A 22,905-nucleotide genomic window follows, 5' to 3' on the forward strand; every position below is an offset into this window, starting at 1 on the left:
ATAAAAAACATGTGCATTCAATTGTGAGTTTATTCAAGACCACATACTGAATGTGTCATGGCCCGGATCAAGCGTGACTTCAGATGAGGGATGTTTATTATTTGATCCTGTTTAATATTCGGTTACTATCAGGATAAGGCGAGGGGAATTCAATGTTGACACTAAATAATAATGGTAAAATAACTCTTGGCAATACGTGCAGCAGGATACAAAATACATTTCCTTCGTGTCTTGCAGGTAAATTACTTATTAACTGTGAGTATTCATGTTGATTTTAAGGCGCCAGGGTAAGGTTTTATCAGGGAAAACCCTCTTGCAGCGCGTCAGTAATCCAAGACCATTTCTGGACAACTTAAAATGCCCAACGACCATGGATTGCGTTCAGAGCCCTACTTTACAATCACTGCAATATCTTATCTGTTTTTATCTTGTTTCAAAATTGTGTATTTTAAAATTGATTATGACGGAAAACGACGAGTGTTATCTGTTTTCAGAGTAATCGCGCTCTACTCTGTGCATGTTCTGTCGATTACGCAGTCGGGCGGATAGAGTACCTAGGCGGGACGAGTTTCTCCCCTCTCTGTGCGCGCTGTCTGTGTGTTTTCAGGACCAGAATACAGTGCGCGCATACATGCACACGCACAGGCACATATTAAGCACACTCGCGCGCGCGCAAACATACACACTGACAGTAGCCTGCCGCTAAGGCTTCTGTGGGAGCTCTAGTCTACAGCGAATGGGGTACAAGCACATACTGCCACCGAGATCAGACGAGCGTGCATTGGTTTGAGGCACAGTTCTCTCTCGGACGAACTGAAACATCTCTAGAAATCATGCTGGATTGACTGCAGAGGAGCTATTACAATCAATGGCTTGGCTTTGAAATCGTTTGAAATTTATCGGTCGGAAAGGAGGAGTGTGCGTGTGTGTGTCTGCGAGAGGGAGAGTGAGAGTGAGAGAGAGAGAGGAGGGAGGGAGGTGGAAATAAAGATTCTTTCAACGATGGAACTTACAATGGAAAACATTGGGAATCTACACGGCGTATCTCACTCTCATCAACCGGGGGACTTGATGAGCTCCCCTCACGGGCGGCAGCCCTCGGCATCGCATCGGAACTTGGTGTCGCACGGACGGTCAGCGATGGTGTCCAGCATGGCTTCGATTCTGGAAGGGGCCGGGGAGTACCGGACAGATCACACGTTGTCCGGTCCCCTTCACCCTGCGATGACAATGTCGTGCGACTCCGGAATGAGCCTGAGCAGCACTTACACCACGCTGACCCCGCTGCAGCACCTGCCCCCCATCTCCACCGTCTCGGATAAGTTTCACCACCATCCCCACTCGCATCCGCATCACCACCCAGCACATCAGCGCCTCACCGCCGGCAACGTCAGCGGCAGCTTTACGCTCATGCGGGACGACCGGAGTCTAGCCTCTATGAGCAATCTGTACGGCCACTACCCCAAAGACATGTCCGGCATGGGTCAGCCACTGTCGCCGCTCTCCAACGGCCTCGGTTCTTTGCACAACTCCCAGCAAACTCTTTCTGCCTACGGCCCGGGCGCCCATCTCTCAAATGACAAGATGCTCAGTCCGGGGGGCTTCGAGTCCCACGCAGCCATGCTGTCCCGGAGCGAGGAGCACTTAGCCCGAGGTTTAGGGGGACACGGGGCAGGAATGATGTCAACTCTAAACGGCATGCACCACCACGGCCACCCGCACTCTCAGGCTAACGGCTCCATGCTTTCTGAGAGGGACAGGCAGAGCGCGGGGGGCGGACAGGGCACCGGGTCGGGGCAGGTGGAAGAGATCAACACAAAGGAGGTGGCGCAGCGGATAACGGCGGAGCTCAAACGCTACAGCATCCCTCAGGCCATCTTCGCCCAGCGGATCTTGTGTCGATCCCAGGGCACCCTATCTGACCTGCTGCGGAACCCTAAACCGTGGAGTAAACTCAAGTCTGGCCGCGAGACCTTCAGGAGGATGTGGAAGTGGCTGCAGGAGCCGGAGTTTCAGCGCATGTCAGCTCTCAGACTAGCGGGTGAGTGAGTGGATAGATGCCCTGAACTTGCTTCCGAGGCAGAAAGTAGGGAGAATCAGCATATATAAATATAATATATAAAGGGACACTTAGAGAGGACATACTGGTCTATTCTCAAGTAGAAAGTTTACTTAAAGTTTAATTTTACACGTTCACGGCTCATTAGCATCACAAGCATTTATGTACCACCCCTCCCCCTCGGAAAACTGCATTGCACCGCGGTCATGCAGTGGTTAAAATATTGTACTATGTGCTATATGCTATCAATCCACATTTCACGAGCGTGTCGGTTGCAGGTTGTGCGGAGCAAAGGCGAAACAAAGGAACTGCATGCGCCTCTTTGTTTGGGAGAGAATATGAGAAATATGAAATGTGTAAATCTGGCAGGGAAACCAACTGAAATTTAACGTGTTCTTCAGTTAGGAGTAGACTATTTATCAACAATTCCCCATTCTTTTAAATTCACAACAATCAGTGCCATTACATATTATGCAATCATAAAAAAAATGCCTTTTATTATCAACGATCTTCTGTCAAAGGCGCCTGCACAGACCTTGTCTACTGATGGCTGGGAGAATCGGTGTGCGTTTTGCAATCTTGATTCTAAAGGTCATATTTGTATTTCAGGCATGTCCCCTCGTTTTCTCGTGGGCCCCAGCATCTCCTATCTTCATAGCGAGGCACAAACAATCTGAGCCCGAGCCGTCAGGCCCCTAGGAGTGGGTCAGGGGTGCGTGACCTTCCGTTGATCGATACTTCAATGTCCAGCGTCCCTTTTTAAAGTAGCGTGCGGATCAATGATCGATTCGGATCTGAAAGCCAGTTTAACACACTACAAGGCTTTTGTCCTTGATTTTACTCACTATATAAACCTTAACTTCTTGGTCTGTGTCATCCGCGTGCGCACAGTCAGTATTGCTCAGGACTTAAAAGATGTTTAAAACCAAATTACCGGTTTGGATACATTGACCAAGAAGCCAAGTGATATTTAAAACTTTACTTGCACGTGCAAGTAAACCTGTGATTATTTTTAATGACATTGCGCATGTATTATGATTTCAACTTTTGTTTGCAACAAATTGCTCAGTGTGTATTAAACCGTTTACAAAATGTTGATGATGAGACTGAAGGTGTACCATGAATTTGGACTGTTAACACGTTTTGTACAAAATGTTTGTTGGCTTCACTATTTTTCTAAATCTACATAAGCCAGAGCGTCAACAGACGAAACTCTCAAACACAAATCCCGTTCAAAGAAAATATATTTCTCAAACAATCGATTTTGAACATAGCATCTATAGATTTATGTGCGAAAAAGCAAGAAATCCATATATGTTAAAGATCAAAATAATTGAGTATCAAATTGACTATTAAAAATTGATTTACACCCGGTCAAGATGCTACCTGAATGGTTGACGTACGTATATTGCCTATATTACTACTTTGGACTATTGTTTTTCGGTGTAAGAAACAGTTATTCACTGGCTATAGAGTCAACAAAATATGGTCGTTTACGGAAAACATTCACATCGACGACAATGCATCATCAATTTTATTTAGTAAAAACATGAATATAATCTGAAAACGTAATAGGACCAGCGGTAAAGAATGAAATTTTAACTGGAACACACATAGCCTATTGATGTATGTTGGCGGTGTATGTTGCCATTGCTTGTGATAATTGTGTAAAATTGCTGCTTTTAAAATTTAAATACGTCATGGAATATTTAAATGTGATGCATGCATGTGAGTTGTGAGGCAAATGGCCCATAAGGTAGCCTAGATAAGGTTGGCTACCCTTTTAAAACCGAAATTAAACGAGTTTAAGCTTAAGAGTAGGCTATTCATTCAGATCTGTGGAACTTTCGACCAAAAGCAACCAGATTGGACGAGATTGCAGAAAATTAATGAAATAGTATTTACAAGAGTTAAACTGGTGATGGGGGAGGGGGGAACTTTCGATATATTTTTCGCAGCGGCCTACCCTTCTTCGACCACTCAGCTCTGTTCACTGCAAAACTACGTCACACGTTATTTCTATATGCCGTATTTCAGCAGACGGTTCAATTAACCAGGTATAGTGGCATATTTTAGTTCCAGTCAATGCTCTATTGAAAAGCACTTAATGGAATGTAAATTGTTCCTTTGCGCATTTACAGGGGTTCTGGTAAATAAAGATTTAAACACTCCACAATTGTCTCTTTAAGTACCGTTGCTGTTAAACCTAATTGGGCTGCAGGCTTTTATATCCTGGACACCACAATAAAAGGCATCTAGCCTTTGGTTCTTCATCAGTATACAGTATGGTGTGTGGCATGTATGTGGGTATTTGCCTGGCATGGTCTTAACTGTATGTGTGTGTGTGTGTGTGTGTGTGTGTGTGTGTGCGCGCGCGCGTGTGCGTGTGTGCATGTGCTTAGGTACATCTTACAATATAAAATAAAATTGCATACATATGGTTTTGACATATGATTTATAGGCCGACTCATTAAGTTATATATTCGTAATAATACTATTATAATTATTATTGTTGTTGTTATTGCAGTTGTTGTTGATGTTGTTGTTAGTAGTAGCAGTAGTAGTAGTGGGCCTAGTAGTAGTATCATTTATTGTTATCACTTGAAAACAAATAGCTTTCCTTTATTTCGTAGTTTTCTGGGTGCTCGGTAAATATAATTGTCCTGTCGGCATTGTCGACTGTGTAGGAAAGGTTCAACCTGGTGAAGATCGGTGCTGGCGCGTGGGTAGACCTGTGCTGTCACCGACTGCAAATGCATTTGGACAAAATGACAAATGAATATGGTATGCAGATGGTCGGGGCTACATTTTACTTATTGCATTTAAATTTGCTATTATCCACCGTGTGCTTGTGAGTTAGAAGAAGAGGATGGGGGTTGCGTTTCAAAGGGGGTAGGCTGTCTATACTTGCATGGCTACCTCAATCAATAAATTCAAATTACTATTCCGAATTCATCACAGTCAAAAAAAATCAATTCCTCTGCCTGCCTAGGCTAATGTATGAATGGCAGTGTCGGAGTAAGAGCAGAAAAAAGATCCACAGGTAAGGTATGTGTGTGTGTGTGTGTGTGTGTGTGTGTGTGTGTGTGCGTGCGTGCGCGTGCGTGCGTGCGTGTATGCGTGCTTGTGTGCGTAAGCACGCGTGCTGTGGGAGGAGAGTGGATTAATCACCTGTGCGGAACGAATCCATTGTTCGTGCAGATGTGACGGAATGGGTCCGCGTGGAACGGCAGGCGAGAGTAGTAGTGCTAACCGCCCTGACAACCGTGTAAATAGAAATTTAAGAGGTCTCTGGGTCGGGTCGCACGCGTCGCCTTGGTCGGTTAATGTTGCTTTTAACAAGATTATCAGGAGCGAAGTTAATCACACTTGTATTCACACTTCTGGTGCGGTTTTGGGAAGAAGCAAGATGAAAACCTGACCACCTGGTGATAGAATAACAACTCAATTTAACAACTAATTAATGGAGTTTGACTGCATGCGGCCACATAGGGTTGCAGTAACCAAAATAACAAATTCGAGTTGAATTAGAATCACAATTAGCGCTGTCAGCGGTTTAAGTGAACAAATGAGTAATGTCGGCAATATTCTTCTCATGCGATGTAAACATTGCAAAATAATCGTGTAATGTAATCTGACGGCATTGAAACACTACCAGCGGTTCAATCGTGTAAATAAAGACGATTTATTTATCAATAAACGTAATTGTTGACAGTTCTGTGGGCAGCTGAGCAGGGTCTGAATCGATGTAAACCTACAGGGTAAACCTGCAGCCTGTCCCCAACCACAGCTGCGGGGGAGGGTCTCATCAAAGTTAAGAAACAGTATTAGCAGGGAGGGCGGAGATGGCGTACGCCCAAGCATTGAAAATCTCAATTATAAACAGAACGGTGACACAAAATATCTGCAAAAGAGGACTGTACACAGTCAACAGGACTCGGGCCAGAAAAGGCATACCAGCAAGCCGAGAGAAGCGTTTAAAGATTGCATTAACGATGAAAAACCATTCGTCTCTGCATCTGTGTTGAATTCCACACTCCATCTCAATGTATTTGGTCGGGTCAATAACGCGGTGATCGATAAGGATAGCCAGTGCGTCTATCAATTATTCCGCCTCAGCACTCTCTCCCATAGGACTCTCACTGAAGGGGTGAGAGAGAGAGAGAGAGAGAGAGAGAGAGAGAGGAAGGAGGGGAGAGGGAGAGAAACAGAGAGAATTAGAGGGTCTGGACGGCCCTAACGAGAAAATAATACCAGGAAAACCAGAAGAAACCCCTTCTCTCTTGGATGAGATTGTGTTACCTCTGTTGGAGACTGAACGGCAGAATCACTCACAAGATGTCCTTCGAGGATTCGGTTATACAATCAGCCTCTATCTGTGTAAAAATACCTCCTCCAACGCTTTGTTTCAGACGCATGCTGGAATGAACAGAGGAGGGCAACTGAGAGACGTTATTACCCTCTCTCCGAGGATTCCGTATTTGACTCAGTAGGCCTGTGTCCGTCTGTCCGTTTGTCTGCCTGCATCGGCGGACCACCGCTTTGCAACTAGAGGTCGAAGTTGCATCAACGGTTTACATTTCTGACTGCACTCTTTGGAATCTCCAATGGAAATCTCATATCATACGTCAGCAAGAATGCACTTAATCTTTGCGCAGACGTGTGCCTTCCGCCCACGGGCACACACAGTAACCTAAAATGGCATGATTTCCAAACAAGGTGGCACTGTTTCCTCCAACATTTCTGTGTAGACCAAATATACGTATCTAATGTTTTATAATGCATTAGCCTGTAAGTTCTTCTTCGTAACGCTTAATGGTGGGGGACATTCTAGTGATATTCTAGCGTTTTAAATGTAAATAAGCTTGCCATAAATCCTACGTTAACAGTCATAGACCTAGCCTACTATTATTAATTACCAAGCACCTTGTTAAAACGAAGTGGTCCTGAATGCAAACAGATGCGAGGGAAATGTCGGCTGTGAAAATGTGTATTTGTTAAGTTCCATTGTTCCCACATATGAACACAAATGTCTGCCCATTAGGGGGATTTGTACAGAGGCCCGGCCTTTTTTTTATTTTTTATTTGCCGTTTGTTTGGACACCACTCCCCTCCCTCCTTTCTCCTCTATTTCTGTTTGGAGAGACTGGAACCTTGGAAGCATCACCCCACCCCCTCCCAATCCAATTCCCCTCTGGCCTCGCCGACCATCATGCACCGCGGTGCTCCATCCTGGTGGATTCGCTTGGCTCAGTAAATAGGAGATCGATATCAGCCGAACCTCGATGGACCTCCACCCCCACCTACCCCGCAAACACAAACACATCACAAGGCAAGTGCATATTAGTCATGTGATAATATTTCGTGTTCTGGTACCACCAGAAATTTGTATCAGCCTAACGACTGTGTGCAGTATACTGTGTACACAGTACACTGTCTGCACAGACTTTGACGCTTTTAATGTATTGTCATAACGTACTAGCAGTATGATTTAAAATAATATAATTTATCATTTCAAATAATTTTGGATATTTTTCTGTAGCCTTACTGCAATAATGTAATGGGAGCACTCGCCAAAAATGCAGTTTACTTGAACACCCGAATTCAGGGATATTTTCTATTTCCTGAGCAGGAGCATTTGAAGAAACTTCCTCCACTCTAAAACAAAAATCTGTTGCTCACTTCACGCACCTCATGTGATAACACTGAAAATGTCGATTTTGGAAACTGTGCTGTATGAAGGTCATATGGGATGAGCGAGGTGCTGAGGTCAAAGAGAGAACGTGTAAGACAGAACATGGTCGCTAACTCTAACGCTTTAGGTGTGAGACACACGCTTTCAGGCTCTGTCTCACGCTACCCAAACACATCTCAAGCCAAATGGAGGCTGGCAACCCCTTAGGGGCGTGTGTATCAGGGCGACACTGTCTGGAATATGGCTGCTTCTTATCGCCCCATGATACCCAGGCGTATTTTGTGCTAGTTTCCCCGCTAGCAGTGCAGCCAATTCGAGTCAACAACCGCCCGAACATCTTATGCGCTAACGGTCTCCTCGCCTCTCCACTGTTGGAGACATAATGCGCGCACACTGAGACAATAATCGTTGCCACTGGAGTCGGCCGTGTTATTCCACAGACACTCTCCAGACAGCCAGACAGTCCAGAATGCAGGAGACCCGGCGTTTTCAGGACTGGAAGGTAGAGGCAGGGCAGCAGAATGATCGATACCCACTTTAATAATTGATAGGCAAGAGGCGAAGACGGGGAGAGGGAGAACCGTGTGGCTGCGGTTACCCAGTGGCTCTTCGGTAAGCAAACCTTAAAGCAAAGTGCGCGGTAAATACTGATAAACAACATTAACATCGATGTAACTCCCAACAAGTGGCGTGACTGCTGAATTCAGGAAGGTGCTTCATTCTCTGGGTTGTACAGAAATGCTGCATCCTATTCGCCTGCTTCTTTAATTTCAGCAAATGTCAGTGATATGTAAATGTTTGTGTGCGTGCATTATGAAGAGCAGTCTGAAAGCCGTGCTGGCATTTAAGATGTGAAGGCTGTATTAATGTAATCCGACGAATTGTGCAAACGCAGTTGCGTCTCGTCTCTCTCCCGACTGCATGTGCACTGCGTGGCGTGTGTGTGTGTGATTGGGATATAGAGTGTCTGCGCTATACATTGTTAAGGTTGATCTGACTCGCTCTGAATCGGTATCGATTTCCATTCCCTGGTCTCTCCCTTCCGTCGGTGCAGCGGGAACAACATAAAGCAGCCTAGCCTCCCCCAACACACACACCCCCTCCCTGCACTCCCCCCACTGCAACAACACCACCTTTCCCATCAACAGCTCACCCTTCACCACATGCAGCTGACTAACACGCATGCCTACATTGGTTCTATGTAGACAAAAGGCAGCAAATGGCCAATCACGCTTAAGCGTTCAATACGGCACGCCGATTTTCTGGCAATTTTAAAACGTTTGTTCAATCAGTGCACCGATTGTACCGGTCTGACACACTTACATCAACCGACGCATATATAATATATTCCATATATGTTGCATATAATGCATATGACAAAGCTCATTACAGAGAGTAGGTTCAGTGTGTACATATACAATGTGATAAAATACGGCGAGATGTGGTTGTTTTTAAGACTGCAGAATTTAGTATGCGACGGTAAGTGACATAACTGTAGGATGAATGTCAAAACAATGAATGCGGTAAAAATGTATGCGCACTTTGAGTGTGTGTGGGGGGGGGGGGGGGGGATTTCATTGTAAGAGGATCGATTTAATCTGGACAATTTTCCCACAGCATTGCACACAAACCAGCACAAGGTATGAGACGAACTGGGTGTAAGATCATTCTACCTATATTACATAGGCTATTATATAGCCTAAGCTTTTTAGCCTATTTCCTGGTCTGCAACTCGTGGTTTCATATGATCCACAGACGAATACAAGCCAAATAGGCCATGAAGCTATTTAGCATCAATTTAATAGAAACAGAGAACTAAAATGACAACCAGCTATATCAACACTCATAAAAGTGTAGGTTGGGTGCAATTATGCATCCATCCAGTATCGTCTCGCGTTTCTATTTTAGACTTAATTCATAGCTCTGTGCGGTATTCCGTGGCTCTTTCTTCAAACCGGATCAATAGAAGGAACGACCTTACAGTCAAATTGCCTGGAGACTCCTCGCTGGACGCAAAATCTGCATCAACGGATTGCCTATAATTAACCTCTGCAGTTTCAAATATACCACAATGACTATGGTGCAGAGACGCTCAGTTCCATTATCACTGATCGGATAATAGAACTAATATTTTAACCCACAAATCACATTTATTGTAGCCTATGTGCAGACTTACAGTACAATCAGTTGGGAACCTGCCATCCGAAATCACCCTCAACAGACTTTCAAATCTGGAGCATCAAACATGCTTAGCTACATGCATCAGAAAACCTTACATATGTGTTTACATATAATTTCGAACTGATTTCGTAGCATATAGTCCATACCCAATGGCAGAAAACTCATACTGGTGCGTTTCATTGAAGGTGAGCCAATGACTCAAGTGTGCGTCTTTGGAAAAAAAAAGAAGATAAAATAATTTTATAAGCAGCATATCCTCACTGAAGTTTGTATAGTAGGCTATAGCCTAAATAATACATTGTGTAAATTAAATGGTAAACCCGTAAAAAGCCGTAACCGCGTCGACATGAACCATTCTTCCGTGTGTGAGGTTAGTTCTGTTTAGCAAGGACAGAGACGCCAGATTCCCCCTCCCAGTTGCAACGCGGGAAACCCCGGTTCTCACTTGCGGAACCAGACTGTAAATCTTGGGATGTGGGCGCTGAAATGCATACTGTCTCTACTCTTTCGTCCCGGCCGCTTATCTGACATCCTGACAGGCCGTAGTTTATTAAAAGTCCGATAATGGCTTGTTTATTGTCTAGTCTAAGGCGGGCGGTGTACGACTAACCTACAGGGAATGGCAATGGAAACGAATAGGCCCACACGTCGGTTTCCCTACCGAGACAGCGCCAGGTAGAAGCTTTTAAACCAAGATTTTTTGTTTTCTAAAATATGGATCAATAGGCCTATAGATCCATAAATAATTACTGTCGATGAAAAACAAAAAATACCTGCAATAAAAAATACCTGTTATAATAATTTGTATTGATTATGGTAAACTACTTGTAAAGAATGCTATTGTTTGCCTAGCTACTCATGCTAAGCCTCAATAGCAATCATTTTCTTCAGTCTTCTTCTTAGAAAAATAATAAAATAAAAATAAAACATTAAAAAAAATAAAAATAATAATAATATTAATTATTATTATTATTGTTATTATTATTATTATTATTATTATTATTATTATTATTATTATTATTATTATTATTATGTCAGTAATAACAATAACAATAATATTATTAGATAGAATCAGAATAATAACAGAAAGTTTTCAGAAAGTATTAGCTCCAGTTAATATTTTCTAGGTGTGGCCATTCTAAAGCAATAATCAAATATAAACTCGAGGCATATTTGTTGCTGAACCTGATTAATTAAAGATGGCCCAAATATGTGAAACCGGTAACTGCAGTGCTGACTCGCACAATCTGAAGATCAGTCGATTTGGACTGGACACATAGAATAAACGAACCAAGGGTTTGTCTCCGATTTTCCCTATAACCTTAGCGAATGTGTCCTTGAATTCCAGCAAGCCATATATTTCATGTAGATTCTTTAACATTTTCTGGGTGTAACCATCTATTGAACTCATAGTTGTACGCATGAAAGGCAAACATAGGTACTCGGAGAGTGAGGCAGAGAAAGTGCATTGGAGTTAGACTGATCAAAGGTATATACACTCCACTGACCCAATTTAAAAAGGAATGTGGGCTATTATATAGGCTTTACTTTACTAATATTATTATTATTACATTTGTGTAATGAAACGAATTCAAGAAATAATTTTAATTTGCCAGTGAGAAGACAGTGAAGTTATCTCGCTGGTTTGAGCAGGGATTTTAAGAACATTAGCTATTTGCTGCATTTATTCAATTATGAATCTCGCTGGAGAAGATAAGATGAAAGTCGTTGTGGACAGAGAGAGTCAATATTTACAAAAAAAAAAAAGAAAAGTTTTTCTGGAGAAGCAATTGAACAACTTGAACAAAAAAAAAAAGATATATTTGTAATAATCATATAAAGCAATTATGTCTTAGTTCCAGTATATTCTGATGGGAAAAACTATGCTAAAATCATGAAGAGAAAGAGTAAAACTCGTTAGTATTCTTAAAATGTATAGCCTAATAAACTACGCAATGTGGTGTGTTAATTTTAATGAGGTACATTTTAACAAATAATGCTTGAGGCCAGCGGTGGCAATCACATTGACCCTGACAAAAATAAAAGGTGGGCACCAACTGCCTCTAACTGTCCCCATCCTCCCATACCCAGTAATCTTTACCCGAAGCAACACGTTGACTCCACTCCGGATCGATAGAATCAAAACCGCAGAAACACACTCCTAGCACCCACAGCAACATGAAACAGCTTTAGGCTACATACGACAAAGGGCAGCGGGGGCACAAAATGACATTTAAACGCTGTAGGCTATGACGTGACCCGATATAATGTATTAAGCATGGGATGTTTTAATACCTTTAGTAACGGCAGGTATTTTTGTTACTTTTTAAGATAATTATAGCTACCGTTGATCTGCCGTTTACAGTAATAGGCATGGTTTTTCTGCTTATTTTATTCTACCCACTTGCTGCAGATATCTTAACCATACGTGTAGGTTACACTATTATGCGTAATAGCCTATGACTTATTTTTTTTACGCTGAGCTAATATGTTTTTAATGTGCAATATTTCTACATGTTGACTGTATCCTGGCTGAGAAACAAAATAGATTTGATAATGCAGTATAATAATTCATTATTTTTAAATTTCATGAGATGCATGTGATTTTACAACGAAACGAGGCTATGCCTGTCGTTTACAAGTGTAGACTATTACTTCTAATTTAAACCAAAAAATATCCTCGCTAAAATGACGAGAGTAGCCATTTCATTATACCTGTAAGTTTTCCTCATGTTGTCTTTGTGTACACATGGGGTTCTCCTGGTTGAATGAAGCCAAAACTGACATGTTTGAAAGATAACAACTCCTTTTTCGACATTGTTTTCTGGATCTAAATAACAGGATCATCACCGACCTCCTGTCCTAGCCGAGTGGTCATCTGTTCGCGTCGCCCTCTATACATTCGCCAAACCGTATACATTCGCCTCGCGCTTCAATAGATGTCCAGCAAGTCCTTAACATGTAGGCTATGGATGTTTACAATAAAGAACCCAGGTCCCCCCAATTCCAGTCACACAACTGTTTTCACACATTTATAAGTCGACTTAGTTTCACTAGTTCACCGGAAAATCTGTTTATTTATGTTATTTATGATTGTGATTTGTTTCACTCGTTCACCGGAAAATCTGTTTATTTATGTTATTTAAGATTATGATTATTATTATTATTATTATTATTATTGACAATGTCAATAATACTTATTATAAGAATAAGAATAATATAGTTATTCTTGCTTCCACTCAGTCTGAACTGATATGAATATAACAGGACAGGAGTCCAGCTGCAGGCCCGACCTTGGAGACGTATTGCAGAGCCTGCTTAGCTGATTGCGCACCAAAGCATACATTTCTCACAGAAGAAGGGGTGAATATAAAATAAAGACGGCAAATAAAATATAGTAGGAGGAGGGACGATGGCAGGCTTAATTGTGGTGATGCACTTTACATAAACATTATGATTATAGCGGGGGGGTTTTTCTTTAAAATGACACGCATGATGGTAACTCCTCATAATTATGAAAACGGGTTTTATCTTGCATTCACAAATTGTGAGAATTTGGACCAAGTGACGCCATGGATTCCAGAAGCCGGTGATGAGAAATATGTTAGACCATAGATATGGGGTGCAGTAACATAAGTATTACTATTTTAGAAGTTTTGTGGGTTATTTTAGAAAACCCAAAAACATTGTATGCTTTATAGTAGCTTCCGTATCCTTTGTCTAATAAAATAAATGTTGATCACAGAAAAAAGAAAACCCTAAATCAGAAATTCCGTTACAGAATGAGAAAATGTTTCATGTAAATCTGTAAATTCAGATTTACAGATGCAATCATTCTAAATGCAATCATTTCCACACGAGATTGTGCCATCTACACCTCATTCATTATAATGTGTGTGTGTGCGTGCGTGCGTGTGTGGTGTACTGTAGTATAGTGCAAACTGTGCACTATATACTGTAGATTTATCTATATATATAGTTTCTCACACTCCTATGGGGAAAGAGGGGAGTCGATCCATCCTGGGGAAACCCCCAACAACCCCCCCCCCCCCCCAACACACCCATACACACACACACACATATACAAACTCACACATACACACACCCCACCCCCAACACACTCATAATACATTGTTTCGGCTCAGTAATGCCTTGGTCCGTTAATGATTAAATAGGTAATTCGAGTAAATTGCAGAGAACGTTATAATTAGCTTCATGAGCTAGCTATTTAGGCAGTGGATTGGCATCAACAGTATCAATCAGTATGACGTCACCAGTCTCAACGGCAGTGGATTCTGCTTGTTGTGATGCTGAATGAGAAAATTATGACAAAAATAATAAAATCAATTATTATTATTACTACTGGTTATTATTATTATTATTATTATTATTATTATTATTATTACTACTACTAGTTGTAGTAGTAGTAGTAATTGTTGTAGTGCTCCTGTATTAGTAGGCTTGTTTGTTTTATTATTAGGCTATGTTCGATATTTATGTTCAAACCCAAATGAAGGAGCCTACATTTACCTTTCCAATTGTTATGTACTCCTGCTAATTAATGTAAAACACAGAAAATAATATTTATCCTTGTACACACTCTGTAACATCTGGGACTGCGTTAACCTCCCCTTTTCTCCAAGACGCTAAAGGCCAACTACGAGCATATTTACAACTGTAGCTACTCGGCCTGGCATCTGATGAGCTCATTAACCCGCGTAACGTTTGGGACGGTTGTCTGACATACGGCCTGTTTCTCACCTGCAGCATCCCGGCCAGTGTCGTACCGCACCCAGTTTAATATCGCCCCCATTCAGCCCATCGATTCCACTCAGATCGGTTGGCTGCGCGGTGCGGTTAGTTATCGATTCCCCCTCCTGTTTCTCCCACTTCAACTCGGGCAGCTCGCGCACCTCCGGCTTGGCTGCTGAGGCAGCGTTCACACGCCCAAATGCTGGTACTGTTTATTTATTTTTTATTTTTTATTTTTTAATATTCAAAGTATAAAATGAGTAGCTACTTTCATCTATTTCCAATTTTGGCTGTTCACAGTAATAATTTATTTTGCCTTTATATAGCCTAAGGGTTTATTTTTGGGTAACTAATTGCAGGTGTGTTTCGAGTGTAGCTGTAGGCCTATTGACCAGACCAGGAGAACACTGAAATTGAGTTATTATGATGATAAAAAACAAACACCAAATTGGATCCTCATGTTCTTTTTTTCTTAAATCGGCTACTAACTATTTAACAAATATCTACAGGGAACTGCAACAGATACGCATTGTATTGTTGATCATTTTTGACAATAACAGATAGCAAAAACCAACAAACCGCCGCTGCAAATACAAAATGTAATCTGAATAACTATGACATTGGACAATATTCGTCACACAGAAAATGCCTGAAATCGCAGGCCTATAGCCGAGCCGATTTTTAGGGGTTTGGGCTTTTGTTATTAAAATTAAGAAAATATGAAGCACAACACAGCTTCCAAGTTCAGTTAATTTAATAGTGGGTGTTTTAAACCTAATCACAGTGTATGATTCAGTGGTATTCCTACTTATTATAATGAATTCAGTTTGAGACGTTGGTGGTTACAATACACTTTTCGTGATCTGGAATAAATCTATGTAATGTTAATTACATATTTTATTTACAACCGTTATTTAAAATAGCCTATACGTTTTGTGAGAGTGGATTTTCTTTTTTGAATAATATCTGCAACCGACAATTGAGACAAATCCTCTCACCAAGCATTATTCTAAACGGAATCCTAAAAGAATAACTGTTGTTGGGCAGCAGTTTGAAGTCAAATGTTGCAAACACTATTCCCTTTCCTTATCAAAGTGAAAGGCTCATTGTTTAATTGTTTCATTTATGGTAGAATTTTGATTGGCATATTATAATTTTTCACAAATATACTGTTTTGGGTATTTATTACCAGAGTATTGAAAATACTCTCAGACATCTCTCTTTTTCTTTCAAAAACAGGGGGACTGTAATCATATGTAGGTATGTGAGAGAATGGGTAGAACGTTTTCAAACATTCATGACTCAACCCACATCTCTCTCTCTCTCTCTCTCTCTCTCTCTCTCTCTCTCTCTCTTCTTAATGAGTCAGCCATACATTAGTGCCAAACGTCTCTTACTTTCCAAAGGTAAATGCGTGATATGTATTCAGTTAGCAAGTCCTCACTTCAGTTTTATTAGAAAGCAAATGTTTAAAAACCTTGACGCACATTGCTGTGACGCGACCAAAACATATAGAACATGGCAGATATCATTTGATATTACATCTTCACATGTTTGGGATATCAAAATAGTTCCCTACACCAGATAGTGTTTACTTTAAGTCAATCATATATGGGTGTTCAGATGCTGGTCTCAGATGCTGGTCTCTCTGATTGTTTATTAGACACCATAAAAAAATAATTGTTTTCAATGAAAATTCAAATCAATCATGTATGTGGGAGAAGTGTTAAGAATGTCTTAGCAATAAGATACTTGTTAAAAATGGCGTGATGCATTCAGTTGTAATCAGTTTGCAGCATCCTACTGTTCATTTAGATGTTGTAATGTTAAAAAGACAAACGACCAATAACTGCAATAGGATCTGTAAACTATCTAGCAACAAAAGCTTTAACATGTTGTGATTTGTTTGCATGCTTGGGGGGAGATTGACGGGAGAAAACTTGTTAGTAATGGAGGAGACCGTATGCCGGAGTTGTATAAAATGCCTAGAAGCAGAGTCGTTGGAGGAAAACCGACATTATGTATTAAATTATCACTATATTAGCACCAATTCTCCCTCATTACATTAAGAAACATTGAGTTGGAAAGAGTAGTTACTTAGAGATGGGGAAAGCTTGGCACGGTCCTGCGGCCTGAACTGCATAAATATATTGCCCACACTGGTTTTAAAAGCGTGGGTGAATCGATACTTGGACTATCAATCTGAGCAAAAACTTGAAAACAAAGACAGCAATAATATCAACGTCGTCGTCATCGTCATCACCATCATCATCAATAACAAAAACCATTATCAAAGGTTATCATAACTGAACAAAAATGACCGTGACGTTCCTTGTTCAATATGCATACATCTCTCCAAAAGCGGCAAATTGAATTGCTATCGCAATGATTCCTAAAACTATGACAGCAATATCAAGCCAAGTGACTTAAGTGAGTATATTTTAATTGCGTTACAACGAAAGGAACACCAGCAACGGAGCCAGTTTTCAGTTACAGTTTGAATAGCCCGTAGACCTGTGTCAAGTGCTATATATAGGCTACTCGCTGTATTATTTAGCATATTGGCAACATTTAGGAAAGAGGTGTGGCGTGCATTCATACATTTGTAATTGACTTGTGTGTAGAGGTTGGGGAAAAAAACCCATTGCTTTCTTTGACAAAATCCAATACATTTTATGTAGATTGCGCTAGAGTATTCAACCAAAATTCAGAAAAGATGCGCAAATTAATACGTTTTATTTGCTCACCATTGGGCATTACTTGTGGCGTCGTGTATTTCTGTGACGCTGAAACAAACCAAAATATACTAGGATATAGGTTACAGATTTGCGTGTGGACTAAAGGAGTCAAACACTATGTTTGTAGGCCTATCACTCTTTGTACATATTTTATACCTATACCGAGTAAAATAATTACAAGTAATACTAGCTGTATTAAGTTAGTAAAATGCACAAGAACTAATCAAATCCATGAATTAGACAAAAACTTTTCATGTCTACACATGCCTTTTGGGTTTTCTATTCCGTCATGTAGCATATCATAAACTATGGCCTAGATCCATCCCCAAGGACTCACAGGGGGAAAATAAGAATTATCAAGGAGTTTTAATTAGGAAAAAACTGAATTTCTCAGACGAGTTATTCGTGAATCGATTGATCAATAATGATTATTGGTGGACTCTTCGCCTCTCACGTGGTGTTACAAAGCATATTAAGGACTAGTTGAAAGGGGAAAGTAATAGTCGATGTTTTCCAACCTTGGCGATTTCTTTTTCTTTTTAAGGGTATTAGTGTATTGGTTTGCCATATGAGCAGGGCTGCATAGCCAATTGTGCTGTAAAACAGAACCTGAAAAACCTCGACTATAGGCCTAAAATTTAACACATTGCATTTTATTAAAATTATCTATTTGTATAGCTTTTTTAGCTGACAAAACATGCCTGTGTTGATACATGCGGCGTGTGTACAGGGATTTTGGAGATGTAATGTTAATGAATGGTAACTTCTGAAAATGGTGACAAAATGGCAGGAAGCAGTTGCGTGTGATAAATACGTGAAATCAGCTGCTACTAACTGCTGCATATGCCTTTAGCAACGACATGAGGTGAGGGCGATGCCAATGAAGAGTCACAGTAATACACAAACATTATATGTATAAGCATCGTGGACTCAGCTAAGCTAATACGTATACAACCGATTTTAATGCAGCTGCTTTTTCATACGTGTGTGTGTGTGTGTGTGCGTGTTCTACTGTAGCACTAAAAGCTGCAGTGATCGATTTCCCCCCTTTCTGCGGCGCGCTCGGTTCAGTAATCAGGGCCCCCATCCCACCGATCGATCAGTATTGATCACAAACCCAGCGCCTGTGGCGAGGCTGCCCGCCCCTCGCAGGAACGGCGCGGGTGACACCTAGCGACCGCGGAAACACTGAAAACGGAGAGAGTTGAAGCATTTGTTCTCGCAGGACAAAACAAGAAGTTGGCGGACAGGGCGCATCACGGGTAGTTGATTGGAGGCTTTCAAGAGGCTTTTGCTTCGGACAACCAAAGGTTTTTAAAAAGACCAGATCTCAAACATATAAAAACGTATTTGCAGAACAAGCCAGAAATTCAGGCACCGAAACTTACATGTGGTAATCTAAATTAATTTGATACATTCAGAGAAAAGGTTGCTAAATGCTTGGCTACCATACCACCCAAACCTACCAGCAAAAAGGATCAACCCAAATTAACCAGTAGTTGATCTCAAACAGGCCCACAATTAGACGCACCTGGGAACATCCAAGCAATTTATGAAGCTGGTGACTACATTTTTTAATAGACATTTAAAAAACAAAAACATCTACAGCGAAGCATAACTATTCACAGAGACAAATGTCACGAATAGCTTATTTCATAAATATGGGCCTACATTTATATATGATAATTGGTTGCTACATATTTGCTTATTTCTGGAAGCACAAGTATTTCGCTGTATTTCCTTCATATTAGTCGATTGGAGTCAGGATTCACATATTGGTTGTGTAGTCTTGCATTAATCCGCACAGCCTTGTCGCCTATTTGAATGTAAGTGCTTACCATTTTATTATCGGTCACTCTTTGACGCTTTGTCTGCTGGACGCGCGAGATGGGAGATGCCCAAATAAGAACTGAAGGGGACGGTACAATACCCGACATGTTGAAAGAAAATGTGCGTGTCTTCTACCGGGAAATATGCAGCATCAAAAACACTAACTAGTGTAGACTAGGACCAACTATTAACACACAGTGTTTATCTACCATCCTATAGCTTAATCAATCGCCTGTCATTCACGCCTGTCAAGGCACGCGTTGTTGCTGTTTTCGTTGCTAGCTCATAAGCCTAGTTAAAGGAGTTGTGATACTGACATCGCCAACAATCTCGTCGTCGTCACCATAAACTATACTATACAAAGCCACTCTTAAATCTCTATTGTTCTGAGAATGCACATAGTGAAAGCATGTTTAATATGCCAACGCATGTACCGGGTGCACATATACGGCTCGAGTGCCAGCGGCTGAGATGTTGATGTGAAATATGAAAATGATGGATTGGCAAGTAGGGGGTTTAGACGGCGGCAGTAAACAGATTTGACTGCGAGGCGAGATCGATGCGCTCTGGCCCGCTGTAATTAGACACACAGCGCCACGTTATGGCTCCAGCCGACCGAGATTGTGTGTGTGTGTGTGTGTGTGTAGGTGTGTGTGGTGAAAGTGAGAGAGAGAGTGAGTGACAGAGGTAGATGAAAAAGGGAAAGTGGAATGAGGAAATAAGCAGAAATCAGGGATCAAGAGTGAAATTAAATGGAAGTATATTAACCCTTTGAAGAGTGTTTTTATTTTATTAATTTATTTTTTATTCCAAGTCAGCATTCTAGAACTCCACTACAATCACCAGTAGTGATTGTTACATCAGTGATTAGAACGTTCAATTAAGAATATTCTAATCACATATGTGTGACCTCACAACTTAAAGGGTTAAAATCTGCTGAGTGGCCAGGAGGTGTTAGGAGACTAAGACAGAAAAAGGAAACTACACGACAAACTGGAGACATGAGGACAATCAAAGCTATTCATGTTTGTGAAATGTGCTTTTTTGACATTTTGATTACATTTCCAATTTATCAGATGTTCTCATGCAGCAGTGTATACATAAGGGTTCGGGCAACAGATATGATGCAAAATCTTCACAACCAACAGTAGCAGTCAGTATGTAAACCCATTGGTGTAGGTTTAATTTCAGCTTCAGGGGAGACACACTACTGGACCACCTTGTTTTGCATATTCAACTATCATATAACAAGCATACTTGCGATTAATCCACACGAAAATACTGGGTTAAAACACAACCCCCAAAAGTAGAAACCTACAATCAATCAATTAAACTTTATTTATAAAGCACATTTCCTACAGCGGGTGCAGCTCAATGTGCTGTATAAACATTTAAAGCAAGACAGAAATAAGTCAAGATGAAAATGATAAAAAAGGAGGGCAAAGGGCTACAGTAGTGAAAGTGCACCAACAACAAACACAGCAGACAAACGAGGTCAATGCAGTGCCATAGATGGTGACTTGAGTGTTTGAGCGAATGTAGTGTTTGAGTGTTTGGCTTCTCAGCGTTTGACGGTCCGTGGCTCGTTGCATGCAAATGCACGTTTCTGCAGTGAAGAATCAAACTCCCGAGGGAGGTCAGTAGGGTCTGTGGGTTGGGTTGGCTTCACAGACGGTTAAAAATAACAGCCCACAAACGCGGTGTCTCTGCCCTGTAGCAGCGCTCGTTTGAAGCGGCAGACTGAGAATGTGCTGGAGGGGATTCTGACCACAGTCCCTGTAGAGTATTCCCCACACCTTCCAGCTCCGCACGCAGGGCAGGTTAATCTGTTCCTCTCTCACACACACATACACACTCACACACTCACACACACACACACACACACTCTCTCTCTCACACACACACACACCCATATACTCTCACACACACTCTCACTCACTCTCTCGTTCTCTCACACACATACACACACTCTCACACTCTCTCTCACACACACACTCTCACTCACTCTCACACACACATACACACACTCTCACACACACTCTCACTCACTCTCTCACACACACATACACACCCTCTCACTCTCTCTCTCACATACATACACGCACTCTCACTCTCTCTCACACACACACACACACACACACACACAAACACTCTCACTCTCACACCTCACACACACATACAAACACACTCACTCACACACACATATACAAACACTCACTTGCTCTCTCACACACAGACACACATATATACACACTCTCTTGTTTGCTCTCTCTCTCTCTCCTTCACACACAAACAGACTCTATCTCACTTGCTCTCTCTCACACACACAAACGTACGTACACGCACACATACACACTCTCTCTCCATTCCACACTGACATACACACACTCACACTGTCTCTGTCTCTTCCCCCTCTCTCCCTCCCTCCCTCCCTCCCTCTCTCTCTGACTCAGTCACACAGCCCCTCCACACAGCCCGATATACAGCATTAATATTGAATCAAACAGCGGCATCTCCAGCCACAGGAAGACCGAGAGCTCCCGCAAAGAGGAGCCTTTCACTGCAGTCTGGCCTCTCGCTGTGCTGCTCGGGGAATATAGCGATGAGCGCGCTCTCTGAATGAAAGAGTACAGGCTGAAATCAAATATCAAATTGGGTTTGGTGCATTCGAATGAGCCTGTGAATGACAAGGGAGTGGGATGTTACCCCTTTGAAGAGTAGTATTTTATTTTATTTTATTTCAAAATTCTAAGTCAGTGTTCTAGAACTCCACCGCTTTCAATTGCCAGTTGTAATTGTGACATCAGCATTAGAATGTTCAGTCAAGAACACTCTCACTCTTGATTGAACGTTCATGTTCAGTTCAGAATGTTCAGTCAAGAACATTCTAATCACGTATCTGTGACCTCACACCTTAAAGGGTCAATGCGCCATTGGCTAATGAGACTTCTTTTCTCCCTCCCCCTACCATTTCTCTTTTTTTATTTTGACTCCTTTTCTCGAAACCCTTTGCCTGACCCCACCACGACCATTTATATACCACCTTCCCACTGTTTCTGGGTTCATTCATTTAATTGGCCTTCCCTTCCCCTGTGCCCCCCACCCCCCACCTCTCCACCCTCCCCAGCCTGCAAGAGGAAGGAGCAGGAGCAGCACAAGGACCGGAACCTGGCCCCCAAAAAGCAGCGGCTGGTCTTCACCGACCTGCAGCGCCGCACCCTTATCGCCATCTTCAAGGAGAACAAGCGGCCCTCCAAGGAGATGCAGATCACCATCTCCCAGCAGCTGGGCCTGGAGCTCAACACCGTCAGCAACTTCTTCATGAACGCCCGCCGTCGCTGCGTCGACCGCTGGCACGACGACCACACCCACGGCGCCAGCCCCGGGCAGCCGGGCACCTCCGCCACCACCTTCTCCAAAGCCTGAGACCCCCCTTCTCCCCGCCCCCCCGCCGCCCGCCAGGGTCACCCATCCCACCAACCGCTGCCTCGTCTGCGCCAGGCCAACCGCCCTCAACCGCTCCCGACCTGGAGAACAGCACCCCACGCTCCGCGGGGACCGCTACGCAAGCCCAACGCATTCAACTGGCGGTTTAGGTTCAGACGAGGACGATCCTGTGTTGTGTTGTTTTAATTTGCTCTCCGAACCCC

At 42.1% G+C, this 22,905-nt stretch overlaps 1 protein-coding gene across 1 annotated transcript; it reads left to right on the top strand.

The window, feature by feature from the left end:
- Positions 1 to 1,002: 1,002 nt before the first annotated feature.
- On the top strand, positions 1,003 to 22,681 carry onecut3a (one cut homeobox 3a). Its single transcript, XM_061240395.1, has 2 exons — positions 1,003 to 2,041; positions 22,383 to 22,681. The coding sequence occupies exons 1-2, from the start codon at positions 1,003 to 1,005 to the stop codon at positions 22,679 to 22,681; spliced, it is 1,338 nt and encodes a 445-aa protein (XP_061096379.1).
- The last annotated feature ends 224 nt before the right edge of the window (positions 22,682 to 22,905 follow it).

The sequence above is a fragment of the Conger conger genome, chromosome 4 (assembly GCF_963514075.1).
Source record: "Conger conger chromosome 4, fConCon1.1, whole genome shotgun sequence".
Taxonomy (NCBI): Eukaryota; Metazoa; Chordata; class Actinopteri; order Anguilliformes; family Congridae; genus Conger; species Conger conger.